The sequence below is a fragment of the Macrobrachium nipponense genome, chromosome 6 (assembly GCF_015104395.2).
Source record: "Macrobrachium nipponense isolate FS-2020 chromosome 6, ASM1510439v2, whole genome shotgun sequence".
NCBI classification, from domain to species: Eukaryota; Metazoa; Arthropoda; class Malacostraca; order Decapoda; family Palaemonidae; genus Macrobrachium; species Macrobrachium nipponense.
This window is the reverse complement of record NC_061108.1, coordinates 104,206,777-104,228,986: the sequence shown is the minus strand read 5'-3', so window position 1 is coordinate 104,228,986 and position 22,210 is coordinate 104,206,777. Positions and strand designations below refer to the sequence as shown.

General features: G+C 44.3%; 1 protein-coding gene across 4 annotated transcripts in view; it reads right to left on the bottom strand.

The window, feature by feature from the left end:
* The window catches only part of LOC135216800 (protein FAM8A1-like), a 121,173-nt gene that overhangs the window by 7,536 nt on the left and 91,427 nt on the right, over positions 1–22,210 (bottom strand). For all 4 annotated transcript variants that reach the window (XM_064252288.1, XM_064252289.1, XM_064252290.1 and 1 more), the window contains exon 7: positions 16,690–16,832. In XM_064252288.1, coding sequence (XP_064108358.1) covers positions 16,690–16,832 — 143 coding nt within the window. The remainder of the gene's footprint in view (positions 1–16,689; positions 16,833–22,210) is intronic.

Here is a 22,210-nt window from a genome sequence, read left to right as displayed (position 1 = left end):
AGGCTTGTACCGAGGGGGGTCGTTGAATGAGCCCCCTAAATTTCTGGAAGTCCATATTTTGTTAACCAAAGATTTGAATAACATCTAACCAGTTAGATATACATATACCACATTCCCCATTTTTCTTCTTAATATAACTAAAAATGAAAGATTTGTAACTAATTTGTATTTTTCATAACTAACAAACCTGAGGTCTTCACAGTAGGACTTTCTAGCGCCAAGCTGGAAACCGGTAGAATTAAAATTAAACTTGTGAGATCCAGGGACTATTGGCATCTATACCAGGTCACGGGGCATGTATTACCCAGAATGCCCTAGGCGTCCCATGACCCACCAGTTACAGTTCTAACCCAGTTTAGACTGCTAGAGGGGTGGTTCGAGGTGGGCCATTAACTGTTAAGACCTCAGGTTTGTTAGTTATGAAAAATACAGATTAGTTACAAATTTGTCATTTGTTCACATACGAAACAAACCTTCGGTCTTAACATTAGGATAGACTTACTTATTGGAGGGAGGTAAGTCTATAACTGACTGGGAGTTTGCCACCTTCATCCATTTCCGAATATTAGGAGTATTCCAAGAGCATGAACTATAAACCCTTGAACCAAAGATATATGAGAATCTATTGGTTTCCCTCACTGGGTGCTGGTGCCATGCCATGGTTTATAAACTATGGAAAATAGAGAACCTTCCATTCTCATAAACCACTCTTGTCCCTTTATCTGGATCTACTATCACCCCTCTCTTTCCTATTACCGAGAGGAGTGTGTTACTACTGAAAAGTATACTATACTCTAAAATAACTTTACAGTATGGCTGACCACCTCACCTGCATCTAGTCCGTTCCAGCTTATGATGGTACAGTGGTACCTCGACATACGAAAGGTTCAACTTACGAAAAACTTGAGATACGAAAGCAAATATGATTTTTTTTGGCTCTACATACGAAAATAGTTAAAGTTACGAAAGGTTGTTGCTGTAAAGTCCCGAGATTCACCCGGACCACCGAGAACAATTTTAAAACTCGCGCGCCGCCAACTGAGTAAACTCGCCACCATCCTCCCGCTCTCCCATTGGTTCCTGATGTTAGTCACCCCATAAGATCCTGCTCTCCTATTGGTCAGAATCTACCCCTTGTGCTCTATGTATTCTATTGGTAAAAGGATGCTGTAAATTGAAAAACTTATTCATGCAATACATTTAATAAAAAAAAAAACATTAGGTAAAGATAGAATAAAGAATAGAAATGAATGGTTATTATACTGTTTGGTAGTTTCAGTAGTTGAAGAGAGATAATGAAAATTTGATTACTGTACGTACTGTGTGCTAGGTGAAAGTGGTTGCTTGGCGATCGTTCGGTACTCGTAAGTGCTGAACATAAACAGAAGTTTGGAAGCTTTTTTTTGGTTTGATTGTTTATTATAGTTAATGGTTACTTAATAATTATTTGAAATGAGTACATGCAATACATTTAATAAAAAAAATTGTGAATTAGATATCATAAAATATAAAATAAATCAGACTGCTATCATCGAAGCCAACAAATATGTATTTTCTAGAATTCTTCATCTGTTTTAATATTACGTTACGTATATGTTTCATTATAGCTGTCAGTAACTCGGTATCTCCATTAGGTAAAGATAGAATAAAGAATGGAAATGAATGGTTATTATACTGTTTGGTAGTTTCATTAGTTGAAGAGAGATAATGAAAATTTATGGCTAACTGTGTGCTAGGAAAAGTGATTGTTTGGCGATCGTTCGGTACTATTAGGGGGGAATGTAAACAAACGGTTGGAAGGTTTTTTTTGTTTGTTTGTTTGTGTATTATAGTTAATGATTAATTAATAATTATTTGAAATGAGTACATATTGATTATTTATACATTTTATTGGCATATTCTAAGCTTTTAGCTTCTTAGGTTTAGATGTCAGAATCATAGAGTAGGCCACAGTAGCAACTGCTAACATAGGCTAGGCTTATTGCTAAGGGACATATGCTAAAGTCCTAATATAAGCAGTAAAAATGGGGTTGAACATTACATGCAGTTGAATATTACTCAAGTATGTACAGTATTTTGCCTTTTTGGAGTCATATTTCTTCCGTCGGATCGGCGCCGTAACCCTAGAACATGTGTTGTAAGCCTGGAAATTATATTGTTATGATACAATAAAGTTTGTTCATACTTACCTGGCAGATATATATATAGCTGTATTCTCCGAAGTCTGACAGAATTTCAAAACTTACGACACACGCAGTGGGAGGCCAGGTGGTTAGTACCCATTCCCGCCGCTGGGAGGTGGGTATCAGGAACCATTCCCATTTTCTATTCAGATTTTCTAGTGCCACTGTCTCCTGAGGGGAGGTGGGTGGGCACTATGAATATATATATCTGCCAGGTAAGTATGAACAAACTTTATTGTATCATAACAATATCATTTTGTTCATGAGACTTACCTGTCAGATATATATATAGCTGAATCCCACCATTGGAGGTGGGAAGAGACAGAATAGGATTTAGGAAACAAATTACATGTAGATGATTGACACCTTGGTTCCTTACCTGTTAGCATAGCTGACTTCGTGATTACTGTCACCCAAGTCTGCTTCTGCTTTACTAGAGTCTCCAGCAAGGTAGTGACCTGTATAGCTGGTGAGTTCTAGATGATCTGTCAACGGGGGCGTGACCACAATGTGACTAGACCATATTGACCATACTATGAGGGCAACGAAGCAAAACAACCACCTGACCAAGCCTAAAATAAGTTAAGATAGCATAACTTAAGCTAATGACTGGGAAGTCTGCCTCTGGCGGCCGACCCAACAACCATAAAAACACAATAAAATTAAAAAACACTTCCTAACCATTTTCTAAAGGATAGGATGAGTGCTACTTCCTGCCCCCAAAATTGTATCTGCGGAAACGTATGGCCCTAGCGAACAGCAGTTCTCATATGTTGTTTTCACTTTTCACATCTCTCGGGTAGTGTGAAGCGAACACCACGTTGCTTCGCCAAAAGGTGGCACCCAGGATGTCACTGAGTGCCATATTCTTCTGAAATGCCACTGAGGTTGCAATCGCCCTCACCTCGTGAGCATTTACTTTTAACAGTTTAAGATCACCGTCTTGACAGTTCGTATGAGCCTCCTTAATGGTATTTCCTTAAGAAGAACGCCAGTGCGTTCTTCGACATAGGCAAGTCTGGCCTCTAAACCGAACACCACAGATTGTCCGAAGGACCTCGACTTTCCTTCGTTTTATCTAAATAAAATTTGAGAGCCTTGACAGGGCACAGGACTCTCTCTGGCTCTTGTCCAAGAATTTCTGCCATCCCCTTGATTTTACAGCTCTTGGGCCAAGGGTTAGACGGGTTCTCATTCTTGGCTAAAAACGTTGGGCTTAAGGAACATACAGCATTATGTCCTTTAAAGCCTATATGTTTGCTGATGGCTTGAACCTCACTAACACTCTTCGCCGTAGCCAGAGCGGTTAGGAAAATAGCCTTTCTGGTCACATCCTTCAATGTCGCAGAATGGAGAGGCTCGAATGGACTAGACATCAGGAACTTCAAAACTACGTCCAAGTTCCAGGAAGGCAGCTTTGGCTGAGCCACCTTAGAGGTTTCAAAAGACCTCAAAAGATCGTGAAGGTCCTTGTTATTTGCTAGATCCAAACCTCTATGTCTAAAGACTGCTGACAAGTTTTTGATAGTCTGAATGCAGTTAGACTCAGAGCGGGGAGGTTTTTGTGGTACCTCTCAAAGTGGGGCTGTCTGAGTAGATCGACTCTCCAAGGCAGTGTCCTTGGGAAGTCCACTAAGAAGGTCATGACCTCCGTGAACCAATCTCTCGAAGGCCAAAACGGGGCGATCAACGTCATCCTTGCTCCTTCTGACGCCTCAAAATTTCCTGATGACCTCTCCCAAGATCTTGAACGGGGGAAAGGCATAAACATCCATCCCCGTCCAATCCCAGAGGAGGGCGTCTACCGCTACTGCTCCTGGATCGAGTACAGGGGAGCAGTATAGAGGAAGCCTCTTCGTCCTCGACGTTGCAAAAAGATCCACCAAGGGATGTCCCCATAACCTCCACAATTCCTGACATACCTCTTGGTGAAGGGTCCATTCGGTCGGAAGCAGTTGTTGTCGCCGACTGAGTAGATCCGCACGGACGTTCTCCACTCCTGCAACGAATCTCGTAAGAATCGTTACATTCCGTGCCTGGGCCCACAGCAGGATCTCTCTTGCTAGGCCGAACAGGGACCGAGAGTGTGTTCCTCCCTGTTTCTTGAGGTACTCTAGAGCTGTGGTGTTGTCCGAGTTGATCTGGACTACTCGGCCTGAAACTCGATCCTCGAAGAATTGGAGCGCCAAACGAATTGCCCCCAATTCTTTGAGATTTATGTGCCAGGACACCTGTTCCCCTCTCCAGGTGCCTGACACTTCTTCCCCCCCCTAGTGTTGCTCCCCAACCCGACTTGGGCGCGTCGGAAAACAACACTAGGTCGGGGCTCTGAAGGCTGAGAGAAACACCTTCTGCCAGCTTTGCGGGGTCGAGCCACCACCTTAGGTGATCCTTTACAGACAGAGATTTTCAGAGTCACTTCCAGATCCTCCTTGTTCTCCCAGTTCTCCACAAGGAAAAACTGGAGTGGTCTGAGATGCAGTCTTCCCAAGGAAACAAACTTCTCCAGCGAGGAAATGGTCCCCAGCAGACTCATCCATTCCCTCACCGAGCATGTTTCCTTCCCCAGGAAGGCTGAAACTTTGTCAAAGCAGTGCTGCTGTCGTTCCTGGGACGGAAAAGCTCGAAAAGCCACTGAATCCATCTGAATCCCCAGATACACGATGGACTGAGTAGGGATCAGATGGGACTTTTCGAATTCACAAGAAGTCCTAGGGACTTTGTCAATTCTAACGTTGTATGAAGGTCCTCCAGACACCTCGACTCCGACAATGCTCGAATGAGCCAATCGTCCAGGTAAAGCGAGACTCTTATTCTTGAAAGGTGAAGCCATCTCGCCACATTCCTCATCAGTACCGTGAAAATCATCGGTGCTGTGCTTAGCCCAAAGCAAAGAGCCCTGAACTGATAGACCTGCCCCTTCAGGACAAACCTCAGGTACTTCTTTGATTGAGGATGGCTAGGGACGTGAAAGTATGCGTCTTGGAGGTCTAACGAAACCATCCAGTCGCCTGGTCTTAAGGCTCCTATAACCGACTGAGACGTTTCCATCTTGAATTTTTCTTTCTTTACGAAATGGTTCAGCCTGCTGACGTCCAAGACAGGTCTCCATCCTCCTGACTGCTTCGGCACCAGGAACAACCTGTTGTAGAAACCTGGGGATTCCAAATCTAGGACCTGTTCCACAGCTCTCTTCTCGAGCATTTGCTCAAGCAGATCGAAAAGAATCTGCTGCTTTCTTTGATGGTAGGAGGGCGACAGATCCCTGGGCGTCGTGCACATCGGTGGAGGTTCAAGGAATGGGATCTGTATCCCTTTTCGATGACTTCGAGGGACCAGCTGTCCATCCCTCTCGCTCTCCAGGCTTTTGCAAAGGAAAGAAGCCTGGCTCCGACTGGTGTCTGAAGGTCCGACGCGTCACTTCTTACCCCTAAGCTTGGAAGGGGCTCTGCCTCTAGGAAGACCTCTTCCTTGAGGAGACAATCTCGAGGAAGCTCTTCCGCGAAAGGGCTTCTGCTTCTTGGAAGCCTGTCCAAGTGGAGTAGTAGAAGGGGCTGCTGGACGTCTGGACGACTGGGCCAGGAGGTCTTGGGTAGCCTTTTCCTGCAGGCTGATGGCGAGATCCTTAACCATGGATTGCGGGAAAAGATGGCTCGACAGAGGGGCGAACAGCAACTCTGCCCTCTGTGAGGGAGAAACAGACTTCGCTGTGAAGTTACAGTACAAGGCCCTCTTCTTCAAAAGCCCCGTACAAAAGTGGGAAGCCAATTCATCCGAACCATCCCAGACGGCCTTGTCCATGCAAGCTAAAACGCTGGACAGCTCCTCCAGACAAATCAAGTTAAGACTCCGAGACTGCAAGTCCAGGGCCCCCAAACACCAGTCCAGAAAGTTGAAGACTTCCATCGTCCGAAACAGCCCTTTCAGATGATGATCCAGCTCCGAAAGAGTCCAAGACACCTTCGCAGAGGAAAGGAGAGACCTCCTTGGCGCATCCGCAAGGCTGGCAAAGTCTCCCTGGGAAGAGGAAGGAACTCTCAAGCCAACTTCCTCTCCCGTCTCATACCAGATACCCGCCTTTCCACTCAACCTCGACGGAGGCAGGGCAAAAGAAGTCTTGCCTTGGGCCTTCCTGGAATCCATCCAATCGTGGACTTTCTTGAAGAGACGTCGACATCTTGACAAAGCCTGGCGTTCTCCTCGTCTTCGATGAAGCTAACTGCGAAGGAGGAGAGCGAGGGGCAGAGGGTTGGAACTTGTCTCCAAACAAGTCCCTCAGGAGGCGGGCCAAAACCTGGTAGTCCAAAGTTGACGAAGTAGAAGGCTGCTCTTCATCCGCAGGCTCCGACGAACTTGATAACTGTCCCTCTTCAACGGGAGCAACAGAAGAGTCTTGCAACATCTGAGAAGTTCTAAGACCTTGAGGTCCAATTCGCAAAAGGGACCTCCGCTTCGAAGAAGTACTCATAGAACAAGGCCGGGCATCCTTAACAGCAGCCTCTGAAGCGTCCTGAAGATCCGCGAAATGAGGGTCCTGACGAGCAGCAGCAGCAAGAGAAGCGTCATTGCGAGCCGCCTGAGGAGCTCATGGAGGAGCGTCATTCTGAGCAGCATGTAGAGCATCATGAAGGGGAGCGTGAGGAGCGTCCTGACAAGAAGCTCGGCGATCTCTGCTACGATGAGTGTCTGGGGAGACGCTCATCGAAAACTCTAGACAAGCGCTGAGGTGGCAAACGAAATCTAGAGGGCGACGAAGCAGAAGAAGGAGACGAACGAGGAGAAGGAGAGGGGGACTGATAGGCAGTCTCTAGTCCTTCCTGCGTCGACGCGGCTCTGCCTCCCCCTCGGCAATAAACGAGGCCAAATGCTGCTGCATTCCAAGGAGAATCTTCTTCATAGGAGAAGACTCCTTCTCAGGGGAAGGGCTGATCCTGTGGGAAGACAAGGGGTGAGGGGACGCCTTCTTCCTTCTCACAGGAAAAGCGACAGCTCTTTCCCTGGAGCGACTGGGGCGCTCAACAGCGTCATCCTCCGATGACGTCCTGGTCCTCTTCTGCGGCGGGAAAGCGTCAAAACTCTCAGGCGACGACCGAAACGCATCTCGAGAAAGAGGACATAAAGCGTCCTCCTCTCTGAAGCTTCTCTTAAGAGGGCGAGAGTCCTTCCGAGAGCTCCACCCCTTGTGCGGGGAGGAAGCCTCAGGGACGAGAAGCAATCCTTAAGGATTCGTGCACGAGCACGATCCTTGGCAGCCTGGGAAGCGTCTATCAGGACCTGCCGAAGGGACGCCAGACCGGTGGGGAGCCCCTGTAACCCTCCTTCGGCTTTCGACTTGCCCACTCCCTGAGTCCTGGGAGTCCGACAGAGGTCCAGGCCTAGAGGCATTATAGGGCCGATCTGACGCCCCCTCCACAACACTAGGGGCACTAACACCATCACCACACTTCACAACACTACTTTGTAGAGCGAGCACTTTAGATTCCAGGTTACGGATGGAATCCATAATTACAGACAGGGCATTACCTTCCACAGACACAACCTCAGGGCCCGAAGGCAACACCACAGGGTTAAGGATAACAAAGTCTACAGGAGGGTTAGCAGGTGAAAAATCACTACCCTGACTTCTACTCGTTGACACACTCTTGGAGGAAGACCTCCTGATCCTGTCACGCTCTAATTTACGCACATAAGAATCATAAGTCTTCCAACTGGAATCAGGCAAACTCTCACACTCCTTACACCGATCATTTATCAAACATACATGCCCCCTACACCTTGTGCATACTGTATGAGGATCTACCGAAGCTTTCGGTAGCCTCACCTTACACTCTTCCACACAACATACTCTGAAACTAGCAGAACTAGAACCAGACATCTTTTCCAAGAAAAATCAAAGCATAATCCAAAACAGTCCACAATAGCGTATGCCTAACCACAAATCCAAGTCAAAAAACCAAAAGACAATCAGAATACTCAAGTGGCAACGAAAGTTTACGAAATCCAATGACGGAGGTACTGAAAACAGGTGTTGACAGTACCAGCGACAGAGAAAATCTGAATAGAAAATGGGAATAGTTCCTGATACCCACCTCCCAGCGGCGGGAATGGGTACTATCCACCTGGCCTCCCACTGCGTGTGTCGTAAGTTTTGAAATTCTGTCGGACTTCGGAGAATACAGCTATATATATATGACAGGAAAGTCTCATGAACAAAATGAAGTTTTTTATTGTAAAACTAATATTGTAATACCTACCTGAACACCTGAACTAGCCCTGGTCACTTACCAGCCCGAACCATCATTTATTAAAAATTTACCAAATCTTTGGTTAAAAATAAACGATCAGTGTTGCCAATCTCCTGGCAAACACCCTCGTTACCTAGTTACCAGCCCACCGCTAGTAGCCCTGCCTCACGGGCCGGTCACACCTGCCTCTCACGTCAATCATAACTCAATAACTCTGTATGAGAGGGGAGGAGGGTGGGAATCATTCAGGTGTTCAGGTAGGTATTACAATATTAGTTTTACAATAAAAACTTCATATTGCAATACACCCCCCTGAACACCTCGAACTAGCCCGATTAACAACATTAATTTGGAGGTGGGGAATCAAATCTGCCCGGCCCTCCACTTGTACTAGTTGTCAGTCAATATAATTGAGTACGCGAGTCAGTCTCAAGTTCATTTGTCACTCGTCCAAGCTAATCTCCCATGTGTGGCCTTCTAGGCCTGCATATGTGGATGGGAAAACTCCCTGCACCTCTACCCTAAGGTTCAAAACTCATTGAGTGCGGAAGGGATACAAACCTGTTTCCTCTCAGCTGGCTATGTGCCTCACCTGAGTAGAGGAAAACTGAAGACCTCCCATGTGGCTCTCGGCCTCTCATGTATGGAGGGAATCTGAAGACCTCCCATGTGGCTCTCGGCCTCTCATGTATGGAGGGAATCTGAAGACCTCCCATGTGGCTCTCGGCCTCTCATGTATGGAGGGAAACTGAAGACCTCCCATGTGGCCTTAGCCTCTCATGTACGGAGGAGACAACGGTGTCGTCGATCGTAGTGATGTCCTCTCTTGTAGTGTTGTACCTGCCTGTCTGGTACTCTGCCTGGTTGGCACTTGGAAAAATACCCTCAGATAGACCCAGACATGTTCTTTCCTATCTTTCCTAATACTTAAAATCCTCTTGTGATATATCATATCATGAATACCTTATACATATTCCGAATATTCGCTCCCTACTCTAATACTAACTCGACAGCAAGATTGTTGGGTTTAAAATAGAATTTAGGCCAAAGGCCGAGTATTGGGACCTATGAGGTCAGTCAGCGCTGAAGGGAAATTGAGGAAAGTTTGAAAAGGTGTTGAAACGGAAGAAAAAACCTCTGTTGCACAACAATGAGTCCAGTGTTAGGAGAGCGTGGAAAAATAGGATGAGAGAATATGGAGAGAATATGAAATCAGAAAAGTGAGAGAGAGAGAGAGAGAGAGAGAGAGAGAGAGAGAGAAACACAATCGTCTAGGAAAAAGAGAGAATATAAAATCAGGGAAAAGAGAGAGAGAGATAAAATCAGGGAAGAGAGAGAGAGAGAGAGAGAGAGAGAGAGAGAGAAATTACGATCGTCTAATATCTCCACCTCCGCAAATTGCAGCAAGTTAAAAGGGTATTATCTTAACGATAATACTCGTATAACTCCGTACAGCTATGAACAACCGAACGCGAACTTGTTGCTAATGCGATCGACTCCTATAACAACATCACTTTATTGTATTGATCAGCTGTGACAGTAATCGAATCCGATAGCAACATCCGTTATTGTATTCATCCGCGTGGGACGGTAATTACTGTATTCAGTTATAAATGCAGCTGAAGCTAATAAGGCAAAATTACGTTCATCAGCAACCTGGACAGAAGTCCCGAGCTTATGTATGAATTCCAACGCAGCCGTGGTAAAAGAAACTAATAGCATGAAAGAGCTCATTACTGTTGTTTTCACACAGACAAAGGATTAATAACGTATATAAAGTGTAAGGTTCGTAATACCTATGAAAACGAGTGAAAAACGAACGGAATCCTAAATTTAACGCCATCTAACCGAGGGAAAAACTAGCTTCCGATGAGACGTATCAGTCAAATTTTTTTTTGGTCTTAAATTACATGCGTAAGACGAACAGTATGACTTCGTTACATAAGTTAAGTATCCAGATATTCATTAATATGCTAACTAAGGACAAAAACATTAGCCGAGACCAAGTGATATGGTTGAATCTGAAGCCAAGGAGAAAAAAAAAAATAGACTAGCCGCATCCTTGTCTGTCTAAACCACACCTCCTTACAATAGTGCTGTTTGACGACAAGCTAGTGTAATATAATTTAATTGAAAAGTAATAAAATAAATATTAAAGGTAATTAAATTAACTTTATTAGGCCTAATATTAAATTTCAGTTGTCATTGTATTTGATAATACGACTGGTAATAATTTGTAACTGTAATTGACATCAGCTCAATGTAAATACTGACGGCAATAGTTTGTTAAAACGTATGAAGACGTCATGCATACAAATTCCTTATATCTGACATGTTTATATGCCCAAGATAGATACCTCATTGACTATATTAAATGTCAACATAGTTGAAGACACGTCTCCTTTAAGACGTTTTGTACAAACTTGGCATAAGTGAGATGTTGTTACGTTAGTCATTTTAGTCAATCAGGAGAGAATGAGATGGATACGGCGACGCAAACCCGTATTCGTCATCCGCTGATTCCAGCGTGAATGACTGCCGAGTTTAGTGTTTATACTACGCCAATATGATGATACACATAATACAATTATAATGCTTTAGTCGGACAGAATCCGATCTTCATTCTGTTCGATTACATTCATATTAATTATCCTCAGACGGATTCTCGTTCGTTTTCAATTACACCTGTATTGAATTATCCGAAGTCAAGATTGCCTTAAGCCTACAGCGTTAGCCAAAATAAAAATAACTACCGATATGTTGTACAGCGAATACTTTAGGTTAGGCTAGGCTACTGAGAATATGCATACGATATATCATCGTGAACACTAGGCTAACCGTAGTTAATTTTATTCGATTTCTCTTCATACTGAATATCGTAAGTCAATATGCATTGAACGGAGAATTAGTTGATATTAACAATTATCGTATCGTATACGTAGAGGAAAGTAACCTTAAAGACGAAGGAGCATGCATATCTGAAAGACCAACCCTGGCCTAAAAGCTTCTGATGCAAGGAACTCGAAGCAGGAAAAAGCCTAAAGATGCTCTAAGGACACTGTGCCTCTAAAAACTAACTACTTTTAAATAGAAAACCGACCCGAAGAAGCCTGCACTTCTCTTCCTAAACTAAACACTGTATGTACCTATTATCCCTACTCGTCTATATCTGACCTAAGTTTTTATCATCCTGAGAACTTACACATCGAGGGAAGGGGAATCTGCTGCCAACACTGCCTGCTCCGCGCCAGGGGGGACGGCGGATCCTGCCCGTGGGCTTGCGGATCCCCATAACCCCCAGCACCGGTTAGGGCTGATTCTGGAACAGGCAGGGGAGCTGGAAAAGAACGATTAGTAATTTCAGTATCCCTATTGCTCGATCTATCCTCACATAATCTTGACCTAAAATCGGTGACAGAGATGTCATCGAGGGAAGGGGAATCTGCTGCCAACACTGCCTGCTCCGCGCCAGGGGGGACGGCGGATCCTGCCCGTGGGCTTGCGGATCCCCATAACCCCCAGCACCGGTTAGGGCTGATTCTGGAACAGGCAGGGGAGCTGGAACAGAACGATTAGTAATTTCAGTATCCCTATTGCTCGATCTATCCTCAACTAATCTTGACATAAAATCGGTACAGAGATGTCATACTCGATGTCAGCGTACTCTCAAGTCTCTTAAAGAGCACTGTCTCTAAGTCTTTATCTTGATCTACGTTAGTCTCTTCCTGCCTACAGTTACTTCTTAATACGAGACCTTTCCTATGTTTTGAGATACCCTAACATCTGGTCCAAAGACCACTCCTGACATTCCAAACATCTGGTCTTTACATTATATTGAACAGGCTACCCTACAATTTACGCATAAGGAATGACTATCGTGTCATAGGGTACCTCATCCTGTTTTCTTGCATTGTTGGTGGCAAAGACGATACGTTGTTGAACTCCCCCCGCTCGTCGTTTTCTGTGATGTCGTGGCCGAGGATGCAGTAGTCGTTGTCGTAGCCTGTGTTGTTTCTTCCTTTGCAGAATCAATGTCTAATGACAAGGTATTAAGAGCAATCCAACCGTAATCCAAAGGGATGCGTAATTCGTCACCAAATTCAATCAAATCAAAGGTGCAAATGAAGGCCGGGCAAGACCAAATAGGAGTTCGCTGTGGATACATCTGTACTCCACCGCGAACGATAAGTGATTGACGTGAGAGGGCAGGTGTGACCGGCCCGTGAGGCAGGGCTACTAGCGGTGGGCTGGTAACTAGGTAACGAGGGTGTTTGCCAGGAGATTGGCAACACTGATCGTTTATTTTAACCAAAGATTTGGTAAATTTTTAATAAATGATGGTTCGGGCTGGTAGTGACCAGGGCTAGTTCAGGTGTTCAGGGGGTGTATTGCAATATATAATTTACTGGTTTTTTTTTGTAGGGCTTGGAAGGGATTAGGCCTTTTACATGTAAAATGCGGTGCAAGATACGAAAAGCTCATGACACGAAGGCCGCCTCGGAACGGATTAATTTCGTATGTCGAGGTACCACTGTACTCTCCTTCATACTGCCCGTAGGTAAAGGAGTAGAAAGAAAGTAGTAAAGAAAAAAGACCAATCATCCCATTCATTCTACTTTCATACCTTCATCTTAGACTAGACACAAACTGACCCGCCAGGGGTACTGGATGAGATATACCACTTGCTGGGCCGCCACCACTGGACCCAAGGAAAGTGTCCAAGGATCTATGGGCAACGTCTTTTAAATAAAAGGAAGTGAAAGTTGTTTGGCGTTTCCAAATACCAGCTTTCAGAATTCTCTCCACAGACATATTCTTCTTGAATGCCAAAGAAGCACTCAAGCCTCTGATGCCATGAGCTCTAGCCCTCTCCTGGCTATTTGACCCCCTGTCTTCTGTCATGTAGGCATTCCTGATCGCTTCTCTTGGCCAAAACAATACTGTATTCCTGGACACCTCCTTTTTGTTCCATCCTGTACTTACGAACAACCTCCGGCACCCCAGCCTGAGGTGCCTTGTCCTTCTTAAGTACTCTCTTATTACCCTGACGGGAAACAGAAGCTTCTCTTCTTTGTCATTGTCTATGAATTCTGCCAGAGAAGGTATGGAAAAGGAGTCGAATCTGCCGTCCACTATTGATGGGTTTTGAGTTTTGGCCACGAATTCTGGAACAAACTCGAATACCATTGACTTCCAACCTCTCGAATGCTTTACGATATATGACAGGCCATGTAGTTCCCCCACCCTTTTGGTTGAAGCTAGGGCCAATAAGAAGACTGTCTTCAGGGTCAGGCTCCTATCTGTGGATTGCCTTAGTGGTTCGTAGGGGGGTTTTGTCAGACTACTCAGTACCATGGTCAAATCCCAATCTGGGGCTTTTAGTTCCTTTGGCGAACATGACTGCTCAAAACTCTTCATCAACATGGCCAACCCCCATGAAGACGAAATGTCCAAACCTTCCATGCGTAAGACCGAGGCTAGAGCAGCCCTGTAACCCTTTACAGCAGATACAGACATATGCCTTTCTGTCCAAAGATATATCAGAGTCTGCTAATTGCTGAATAGTGGTACCGGGTGGAGACAAGTTCCCTCTACGACACCAATCACAGTATGCTGACCATTTTCCTTGGTATACTGCTGCAGATGACTTTCTGATATTTCCTGCCATTTGCGTTGCTGCTTTTTGCGAAAACCCTCTCGCTCGCAAGAGATACTTGACAGTCTCCACCCGTGAAGTGATAGGAACTTCATCGACCGTTGGTACCTCTCCATGTGCGGCTGACATAGTGGGTTGTTCCATGGGGGTAACTCTCTCGGCATGTCTATTAGGAGTTCCAAGAGGTCTGGAAACCATTCTGCCTTCGGCCATAAAGGAGCTACCAGTCATTCTGAGGTTCTGAGACTGCGTTACCCTGTTCAGAACCTGACGGATTAGACAAAATGGAGGAAATGCGTAAACTTCCAGATTGTCCCATGGGTGTTGTAGCGCATCTTCTGCTACAGCGTCTACGTCTGGGACTACCGAACAATACACTTCCAACTTTTTGTTGTACCTGGTTGCGAATTGGTCTATGATCGGCCTTTCCCACAACATGAGCATCCTGTCCACTACCTGATGGTGCAAGGACCACTCCATTCCCAGGATCTGATCCCTGCGGCTCAACTTGTCAGCCACTATGTTTCTTTTTCCCAGAATATATCTGGCCCTGATGTCTACTAGGTTCTCTACAGCCCACTGATGAAGTTGAACTGTCATTACATATAACTGCCAAGAAACTAGGCCTCCTTGTTTGTTTATGTACGCTACTACTGTGGTGTTGTCTGACATCAATACCACTAATTGCCCCTTTACCCTCTCCCTGAATTCCTGTAGTGCTAGAAACGCTGCTTTTAACTCCAGCACGTTTATATGGAGTTCTCTGTCCTCGCCACTCCATTTTGCTGAAACCAGCAGCTCCTCCATATGGGCTCCCCAACCTTCTAGTGACACATCTGAGAACAGCAAAAGATCCGGGGAGGGTTGCTGAAGGGGAATTGTCCTTCACCCCCCACAGCAAGTCTTTCCTCACTTCTGCCGACAAGGAAATTTGCTCGTACGGGTGATCTACTATTGGTGACCAAAACTCCTTCATCCTCCATTGTAGAGATCAAAGGTGTAGCCTCCCTTGTGGTACTAGCTTCTACAAGGAAGTTAGAATTCCCACTGTCTTGCTGGCTGTGTTTGTTTTTCCAGAAAGGCATTGGATTAGATTAGATTAGATTGTAAAATTTTTGGCACAGCCAAGCCGTTGACTTGGATCCAACTACGACTTCTCCTGATTTATCACAATACCTAAGCTGTGACAAAACTGCAGAGGGGTCGCCCTGTCCCGGAGTAATTTCTCTCTGGACTTTGCTATCACCAGCCAATCATCTAGATATCTTATTAGCCTGATCACCTGAGCATGTGCCCATGTCGACACGAGAGTGAACACTCTTGTAAAAACTTGAGGAGACATTGTCAAACCGAAGCACAGAACTTTGAACTCAAAAACTTTCTCTGCAAGACTGAAGCGGAGAAATTTCCTGGAAGACTGATGGACTGGGATCTGAAAGTATACGTCCTTCAAGTCAATTGTCAGCATAAAGTCCTTGATCCTGACTGCTTGTAGAACCGTCTTTGGAGTTTCCATTTTGAATCTGTTTTTTTTTATAAACAGATCCAATGTTGACAGGTCTATTACTGTCCTCCAGTCCCTGTTGGCTTTGGGGACAAGGAAAATCCTGCTGTAAAACCCCTTTGACCGAATGGATACTTGTTCCACAGCCCCTTTTTCCATCATCTTCTTCACTTCCTCTTGCAGAATAAAAGCCTTCTGAGGTTCCTGAGCATTAGCGAGGTGAGGTAGTGGCTGTTCTGTCAGGGGTGGGGTTACTTCGAGCAGAATCAAATACCTGACCCTGAGAACATCCACCACCCACTGCTCTGCTCCCAGTTCCTGCCACACCTTCCAGTGATTTGCCAGGCAACCCCCGACTGGTGTGGCTGAGTGATGAGAGGCGCCCATCCTATCGTCTTGAGCCTCTCCCTCTTCCCCTAATCCCCCTTCCTCTGTTATTTCTATCGTGAAAGGGCCGATGAGCTAACTTCTTTGGGGAAGAGGGTCTTGTTGCTCTAGTGTTTCATCTTGTATATACCTATAAATATGTGCAATGACATTTATGGAAGAAAAGGTCCAGTTTTGGGAAAAACGAACCCTCCCCCATAAAAAAAACTCTGGGTATGGGCCTGGGGGTAAAGTGACAACAGGGACAATGACGCAGAGGTACAGGCAAATAGGTGTAATCCTATCATCTTCCTCAACAGTGTCTGCTTTTAAGGAGAAGGCAAATAACACGATAAAAATAATAATCAAATCTATAAGGTTTTGTTCATGCATATATATTTTCTGCAATAGCAGTTTACATTGAAGATTTCTTTCCTCACACATCCTGGGCAGATAAATTGATTTGCATTTCTCTACGTTTTATTATAGTATGTATATTTTAATAAAATCATAGGAAACCATTACAGTATTTCCATCTTAGTCAAATTATTTTGCTGTATTTAAATGTACACTTGTTTATCACTAATAAAAGCACTGAATTCATCTAAAAATAAAATTATGATTTCATAAATATAATTACGTTCTTGTAAACAATGAAAATAATTCTGTTTTACTAGTTTTTAATTATAAAACTTATATAAATTGCTATAAAGAAACATTATGATAATGGCTTACCCTAAATCAGATGCTGGGTATACTACAGCTTGCTCTGCTCCAGTAGGTGCTACCCATTCACAGCGTACAACTCTCAACCCAACCAGCTTTTTACCAGGCGTTGCCCCTCCAGTTCCTCCAGTCCCCCGATGTAAACACAGTGCCTGTAAATACAGATTTAAATGACTATCTACATATACCCTGATTTTGTATCTCACTTTCTATTTATTACCTTGACGGCTTCAGAATGACTTCCAAATGGTCCTGTACTTCAGTTTTTAATAAAATCCTACTTTTTATCATGAAGCTTCTTCCCAATTTCAAATATGGGTAATGAATCACGGAATACCATTTTATTACACAGGGAACTTTGAAAAAGGCACAAGCAAGACATCCCAAACAAAATACAGTAGAACTCTGGACCTCGATGATAATCCATTCCAGAAAAAGTTGAGATGTGATTCAGTTGAGATTTTAATAACGTTTTTCCATAAGAAATAGCTGAAAATGGATTAATCCATTCTTGACCACCTCTCATTATCATAACCTTGCCTTTTTATACAAAACATATCATATTATACACCTTTTTCTTACCTTTAAATGTACATTTACGAACTGTATAAAAAAAACTGGCCTATGTCCAATGGTTGACTGGGCCTCATAGGCTAGGCTATGTATAATATGTACTGTACTGGGTATGCACAAAACTTGTTGCTGACAATAAAACATTTAAAAACAAGCATAATTATTACAATACATTAATAAAATATTAAAAATAAGTTACAAAATCAGTCACACAAATGCCTCTTTCATACTTTTCAATAATCTCCTAAAGTTCAATTGTGGTTCTTACCGTTTTCCTCTTCTGCTTGTCTGCAATGGCTGTCTTGGGACCCATGACTGAATCAAAATACAGCACAGAAAACCACAAAAACTAAGGAAATATTCCTGTACAAGCTTGTATACTTGCTCAAAACAATAGCAGCAGAGTGAGCTGGCTTTAAACAACAATGCTAACTAGCGGTGACTGAACAAAACACTTTTGTTAACATGTTCACAAAAATCGTATGGTTTGTCAGGCCGGATTCTGGTTTTTTGTTCGACCTCTGATGCAAAATTGACTAAAACTTTCGTGTCAAAATCTGATTATGTTGAGTTTAATAGAGTCAAGGACCGGGGTTCTACAGTAAACTAAAATAAGGAATAAAATTCACACAATAAAATTACTTTAACTACATTAAAGACTGCTCTCATTGAATCTAGCAAATATTTTCTAGAATTCTTCTTCTGTTATAATGTCATTATATGTTTCATTATAGCTGTCAGTATCTCCATTGAGTAAAGATAGATTAAAGAATAGAAATAAATGGTTATTATACTGTTCATTAGTTTCAGTGGTTGAATGGCTATAATAGAACTGTATGATTACTATACTGTGTGCTAGTTAAAAGTGGTTAATTGGCAAGCTTTTGGGTACTGGGTAGTGTTGACAAAACAATTGTAAACAAAAGGAGGTCGGAAGGTTTTTTTTTATTATGGTTAATTAATTATACATTTTATAGGCATATTTTAAGCATTTAGCTTCTTAGTTTTAGATGTCAGAATCTTAGACTAGGCTACAGTAGCGACTGCTAAGATAGCCTAGGCTTATTGCCAGAATCAAAACTCAAAATTATAAGGGATATATTATGGAATTTTTATTCTAAAATTAATCGTATTAATAATACTTACCTGTATAATTAATCTAGCCCTAAATCCTCAAAAACCGCATCAAAATTTACCACATTGGCAACCCTGTTACCTCCTATTCTGTCCGCCAGTTGGCAACGCTGCCGTTGACGGTTACAAAACCTTCCCTGAAAATCAGTTGTGATAGGCAGATCGTGGGGTAGGATGGGTGGGACTAGATAAATTATACAGGTAAGTATTATTAATATTAATTTTAGAATAAAAATTCCATATTAATAAACATTACCTTAATATAATTTATCTAGCCCAATTAACCACACTGAAAAGGAGGAGGAAATCTGAGTACAATTTCCCCTTCGGACAGAATAGGACATAAAACAATCAAAGAAATATATATCATAGGCAGTTAAAAACTCAACCCGAGGTCTAAGATACTAAGAACTCAAAGTCTCTTACCATAATGCTGCAGAACTGCGGTAGTAAAGGACAAGGAGTAAGTGTATAGTCAGTCAGTCTGTACTAAAGTCAGGTGACCGACCAAGTGACCAGTCAGACAAAATGAGGACAGCAAGGCTGCACCCCGATGATTTTATTAAGCACTACAACGACACCTGCTCTCTCACGAATGTCTGGCACCAAGAGAGAGGATCGGGTATTGACAACTCTTTCCCTGAAGGATGAGTGCCTGGACTGCCTGGGCGATTCAAAGCTAAGCAAACATTAGGGGTGTATCAACGCAACCCAACGTCGCCAGCAGCGATATCGGCTCATGAGCAACTCCTGACTCGAGATTTCTGTGCCAAGAGAAAGGAGCGCGGAGCAAAAAGGCGACTCAGTCCCGAAGGACGAGTGCCAGCAGTCCAACCTGGTCTCATGTTAAACGATCATCGGAGGGTGTATCAACGCAACCGACGTCGTCAACGAGAAACTCAAGGCTATTAAATGTCGCCTGATCTCGCACGAGTGTCTGACTCCGAGACAACAGGTGAGACAAAAAGTAGATGGTGAACGAGTCACCAGATGACAGACAATCCATCGACTAATTCCCTATCCAGAAGGACAATGGAAGAAGCGTGAGTCGTCAGGACAAGCGAACCAGTGGCTAGTCCTAGGTCGGCATCGACTTTGGGAGAAGCATAGTCGCCAGTACCGACAACCCAGTGGCTGGTCCCATGTCACACTGACAATGGAAGCAGCATGAGTTGTCAAGCAGCTAGTCCTTGTCATCAAAAACACCTAAATACCAAACTGCCTAATTCCCATTATAACTAAACCAAACACTGCCATAAGTTATAATGTAAAAACAAAAAATATATACAACAAACAAGAAAAAATAATATACAAGTTGCAACCAAACGTAAAACAGGGAGACTACCTAATTCTCCTGTCTGACGACCTATCCTGCCATCACCAATGGGCCCAAGGAACGAAGGTCGCCTAGAACTGGAGAAATATCCCTCAAGTAAAAGGAGGCAAAAAACAGAATTAGACCGCTAAGTCGCCGCCTCAAGCACCTTGGCGACCGAGACGTTCTTCATAAAAGCTACTGATGTAGCAACTGCTCTAATACTGTGTACTCTCGGCGTCTGGCCCTTACAGGCAGCCGAACCACCAGTTTTAATAATAAGATCTCTGAGAAAAAAGGATACACCATTCTTTGATATAGGCCTCTTGACATTTCGGGGTGAAACAAACAGATGACGGGGACGACCCTGAATGTCCTTCGTCTGGCGTAAATAGCATGAGAGCACCCTAACAGGGCAAAGAACTAATTCCTCATTTAAATTACCGACAAAGTCGACCAACGACTTCACGAAAGACCTGGGAATGGGATTATCAGATGATTCAGTCTTTGCGACAAATTCGGGAAGGTATGACAAAATCATGTCTTGTCCAGATCTAGAAACCAGAAAAGAGAGTGCTTGCAGTTCACCCACCCTCTTGGCTGTAGCCAGTGAGACAAGGAAGAGTGTCTTAGAAGAGAGGTCCCTAAAATCGGCCGTATTCAGAGGCTCAAACGGAGGGAACCTAAAGACTTTAAGGACTTTATTAATGTCCCATGTCGGAGGAGAACACTGCAGACTGGGTCGGCCAACTGTCGTGCCACTGTGGAGGAGAACCCTGACAGTCTCCAGGCATGAAGATGAGCATGTGGAGCCTCTGATGGAAATGATGAAAATGGGGTTGTTTGAGAAGATCTGGTCTCTCTGTCAGACGAATGGGGGGCTCCACCAGAGCTTCCAGTAGGTCGGGAAACCACTCCTTTTGTGGCTAGAAGGGAGCAATCAAGGTGAGCTCCAGACGCTTGGTTGCTCTCACTTTGTTGAGGACTGACCTCACCAGAGCGAACGGAGGAAATGCATAGGCTTGAAGGCCCTCCCAGTCCTGCAAAAGAGCATCTGTCCCGGCACTCTGAGGAGTCTGGTAAGAGGCAAAGAAGATCTGGCACCTAAAATTCAGTGGGGTGGCAAACAGATCGACTGTGACAGGCCACTTCTTCCTGAGGCTGTCGAAGACTTCCTGGCAAGCGTCCATTCCGACCCTTGAACTTCGTTTGGTCTCGACAAGGCGTCTGCTAAGACATTGTGATGGCCCAGGATAAACTGAGGGACCAACGTAATCCCTGTCTTCTGCCCAACACAGGATTGATCGCGCCTTGAGTGAGAAGGTCCGACTGTGTGCCATCTTGGTTTCTTAAGTACGAGACTGCTGTGGTGTTGTCGACGAAGATCGCGACAACCGACTCCAACAATTGATCCGGAAATGAAAGAAGGCCTAGGTACACTGTCCTTAGTTCCTTCCAATTTATTGACATGATCCTCTCTTCCGCTGACCAAAGACCCGAAGCGGCTTCGGAGCCCAGGTGCGCGCCCCAACCTTGATCCGAGGCGTCTGACCAAAACATTAGGTCCGGCAGAACTGAAAGAAGAGATGTCCCTGACTTGAGGCGGTGAACTTGCATCCACCAACGGAGATCCTTCCGACTGTGGAGAGGAGGCGACTATCGTGTCCTCGGACACGAAATCCCACGACTGGCAAAGTGTCGACTGAGGGGACCTCATTCTGAGACGACCTCCGGGAACCAGTTGGATGAGGGATGACAAATGGCCCAGGAGAATCTTCCAAAGAGAAACTGGCTGCATTATGGAGGACAAAAATTCTTCGACCAGACTTAAAAGCTTGTCTATCCATTTCGGAGCAGGAGAAGCCCTCAAAATCTGGGAATTCAAAACAATCCCCAGATAAGTCATGATCTGGCAAGGGATTAGACTGGACTTGTCAAAGTTGATATGAATGCCCAACTTAACACAAAGAGACAGAACTATCTCCCTCGACCGGAGACATTTCTTTAGAGATTCGGCCTGGACTAACCAATCGTCCAGATACCGAAGCATCCTTATATTTAACTGATGCAGAATAGCTGAAACAGACCTGTGGAGCAGTGGTGAGGCCGAAACAAAGGGTCTTGAACTGGAAAACTCCCGAGTTCGTGAAAAACCAAAGGTAAGGTCTGCTCTTTGGATGGATGGGGATTTGCAGATAAGCATCCTGCAGATCGATGGAAATCATCCAGTCCCCCATCCTGACGGATGAAAGAACAGCCTGAACAGTCTCCATTTGGAACTTGGACTTTAGAATAAACTTGTTCAAGACCGAAAGGTCTATGATGGGGCGCCAGGCACCCGAGGCCTTTAGAACTACAACACCCGTGAGTAAAACCCAGGAGAAGGAGGAGCTTGCTCTATGGCATCCTTCTCCAAGAGAGCCGAAAGCTCCTTCTCCCAGGCTTGACCCCTGATTGAGTGCAGGGAATAACCGCTGAACTCGAGAGGATGATTGGAAAGTGGAGGTC